This window comes from Protobothrops mucrosquamatus, unplaced genomic scaffold, assembly GCF_001527695.2.
Source record: "Protobothrops mucrosquamatus isolate PMUCROS unplaced genomic scaffold, P.Mucros_1.0 scaffold_172, whole genome shotgun sequence".
Lineage (NCBI taxonomy): Eukaryota > Metazoa > Chordata > Lepidosauria > Squamata > Viperidae > Protobothrops > Protobothrops mucrosquamatus.
Genome location: NW_015386248.1, coordinates 13,476 through 16,493, shown reverse-complemented (window position 1 = coordinate 16,493; position 3,018 = coordinate 13,476). Strand labels below are relative to the sequence as shown.

General features: G+C 64.4%; 1 protein-coding gene across 1 annotated transcript in view; it reads left to right on the top strand.

Annotated features, from left to right (window-relative positions):
• Positions 1 to 2,172: 2,172 nt before the first annotated feature.
• FEZF1 (FEZ family zinc finger 1) overlaps positions 2,173 to 3,018 on the top strand; it is a gene marked incomplete at its 3' end in the record, with an annotated part of 4,173 nt that continues 3,327 nt past the window's right edge. The window contains exon 1 of the mRNA XM_029285346.1: positions 2,173 to 3,000. Within this exon, the coding sequence (XP_029141179.1) occupies positions 2,173 to 3,000 (828 nt within the window). The remainder of the gene's footprint in view (positions 3,001 to 3,018) is intronic.

Here is a 3,018-nt window from a genome sequence, read left to right as displayed (position 1 = left end):
GTTGCATTGGGGTGCTTAAAGAGGGAATCCGACCCCTCTGGAAAGGGTGGCAATTATAGGTTAGCACCAACCCACCTGCTATAGGGAAGCGCTCCCATTAACCTTCTCGCGGAGGTCGAAATACAAGGAAAGGGTGGCAGAGCACATGCTAAAAAGGTGGGCGGGAGGGGGGAGAAGAGAGGACGGTGTGGACCAACGCAATCTGAAGAGGGCGAGGGGCCCGCCAAGTGTATCGTCGATATGATACACTAATTTTGAGCAGCGACAGTTTCTCCTGTGCTTCCATTAAAAGGTATAAATAGTAACAAGCGCCCAATGTACTACTAAACCTAGTCTTCCCGCGAAACGGTGTTGTTGTTTTTTTTTTAAATCTGTTTGGGGGCCAGGAGAACTCTTGGTATGTTACTTTTTCTTTCACTGCAGTTCGGAGCGGCCTTTTTCTCTTGGCCTCAGCCTCCCCTTGCAGCAGGTCAATATAGCTCTTGGCCTGGACTGCTTGAAGGGCCAGGAGGCTCTAAGGAGGGCTGATCGGAGCCGAAAGGCTGCCCTCAGCCGTCCCCAAAGGGCCCAGGAGCAGCCTAGCAAGAGAACGTTTTGGGGCCCGTCCCAGGGAGGGATGTACCTTCGGCACCCTCCACCGGGGCTTTCTGCGGGATTGAAAGAAGAGAACCAGCTCAGGGTAGAGAAAGGAAGCAGAAATCCTATTGAGAATGGTTGGTTCGACTTTTTTTTTTTTTTTTTACAAGAAATCCACGCATTTCCAGGATCCAGGAGGTGCGAGCCGAGAAGACAGGTCGCATTCCGATCAACGGGGCTTGGCGGAGGTCAAGGCGCCGCCAACTATGCGGAGACCCAGATCAGAGAAACGGGCGTCCCTAACAGGGAAGCGCAGCCCCCTCGTCCGCAAGGGGAACAATCCCTTCGGACCTGCCCCACTCAACTCTGAGTCAAGGGGGCTCGGCGCGAGGAGTCCGATTCCTCGCGGACGAGATGCCCGGGGAGGCCGGGCAGCGCTCGCTCCTCGCCTCACTCGCCTCTGTTTCTCCAGAGCCCAGGCAGCCGTCGCCGCCGCCGCCTCGGGGGTCCCGCTGGAGCGCTACGGGAAGCGGGCGGGCGAGTCAGCAAGGCAGCGGCGGAGCAACCAAGCCCTGCTCCCCGGCAGGCCCAGCCTGAAAGGGAAAGCGAGTGGGCAGCGCAACTTTCTCCTCGCTCGCTCGCTCGCTCAGCACTGCTTAGAAACCCCGCGCCCGTCCGTCACGGGACCTCTCCCGACGCTGACCGGGTCGCGCGAGTCCTTGGTCTTTTGATGGGAGGAGGGGGGAGGGGGATTGCCAGGAGTGGGTTGGGGGAGGGGGTCTGGGGCTGGTCCTGGCAAGAAGAGGCAATTGGAGGCTAGGCGAGGTGAGGGGGATCCAGAGCGGGGGCGATCTAGAGGGAGGGAGGGGGCGGGCGAGACGAGCCCCCCCCTTCTTTCCGAGAGGAGGGCGGAGGGAGGCGCAGGCACCAATGAAAAGGAGCCACTGGCTCTCCGAGGTGGTAGGGAAGAGGGACTCAACTTCTCTCTCTCTCTCTCTCTTCCCTCCCCCCCCCCCTTCCTCCCGATGCCTGTTGGACGCGAATTGAGCAATTATCTAGTTTACCTTCTTGGAAGTTAGCGATTGGCGGGATCGTGGCTGCTGCTATTGACCCAACACTTTCCATCGGGGAGGGGGGGGGCGGCGGGAGGAACCGCGAGAGACGCTGCCAAGGAAGAGGAAGAGGAGGAGGAGGAGGAGGGGTGTGCCAGCATCCCCCGCCAAGGAAGCACACCGGCGGCGGCGATGGGCCGGCGCGAGTCCATCGGGACGGGCAGGCGGCGTTCGCCGGCTGTCGGGATGGAGACCTTGCCGGAGCTCTTGCTGGTGCCGCAGGCGATGAAGACGCGGAGGGCGCCGGTGGCGGCAGCGTCCTCGGAGGGCTTGAGGTCGGGTTCCCGAGTGGCGGCGGCGGCAGCGGCGGCGCGAGGTTCCCCGCTTGTCGCGCTGTGACCGGGCGCAGCGGGGCCAAAGCATCCCGAACCGCGCTGACCCAAGCGAGACGCCGGCCATGGAGAAGAGCCGGCAGCAGCAGCAGCAGCAGCAGCAGCAGCTCCCCCCGACGGCGGCCAAGAGCCTCGCCGTCGCGCGGGGCAACATGCTGAGCGCGCCCAAGCCCCTGGCCTTCTCCATCGAGCGCATCATGGCCAGGTCGGGCCCCGAACCCCAAGCCGTGCCGCTGCTGCCCCACTTCTTGCCAGGGGGAGGCGGGGTCCCCAAAGCGGCTGCAGCCACGGCGGCGGAGCATCTGAAGCCGCAGCAGCAGCAGCAGCCGGCGTTCAGCCTCGGGCCCTCCATCCCCTGCATGATCCCCTTCGTGCCGCTGGCTTACGAGCCCTTCGCCAAGGTGGGGTCCGAGCCCAGGAAGCCCCCCTTGGAGCCGGCCTCCTCCTCTTCCTCCGCCTCGTCAGCTCTCAGCTGCGCGCTCAGCCTCAAGCCCCAGGCCGCCGAGCCGGCCCTCGGCTTGCCTCAGCAGCCGCCCCACTACAAGCTGGTTCGGCCGCGGGTGATCAAGCACTCCTCCTTCCACGCTCTGGGCGCCCTGAGCTACTTCAGCCGGGCGGCAGAGCCGCAGCCGCAGCCGCCGGGCCTGAGCCTGCACCCGGTGGCCTCCTATTTCCTGGGCTCGTCGCTGCCGGCGCCTGCCTTGCAAGACTCGACGGCGCCCAAGACCTACCTGGCCGAGCGCAACAAGCTCCAGGTGCTGCCGTCCGGGCCGGAGAAATACTCCCAGGCAGCCTTCAAGGACCTAGCACAGGCCCAGCTGCACAACGCGGCCGCCGCTGCCGCCGCTGCTGCTGCCGCCGCCGCCGCGGCTCACCTCCTAGCGTCGGAGAAGCTGCCGTTCAAAGGGGTGTCGGCCGACTTCAGCCGCGGCTCGCCCAGCGCCAAGCCCAAGGTCTTCACCTGCGAGGTCTGCGGCAAGGCAAGTGACCCGCGTGCG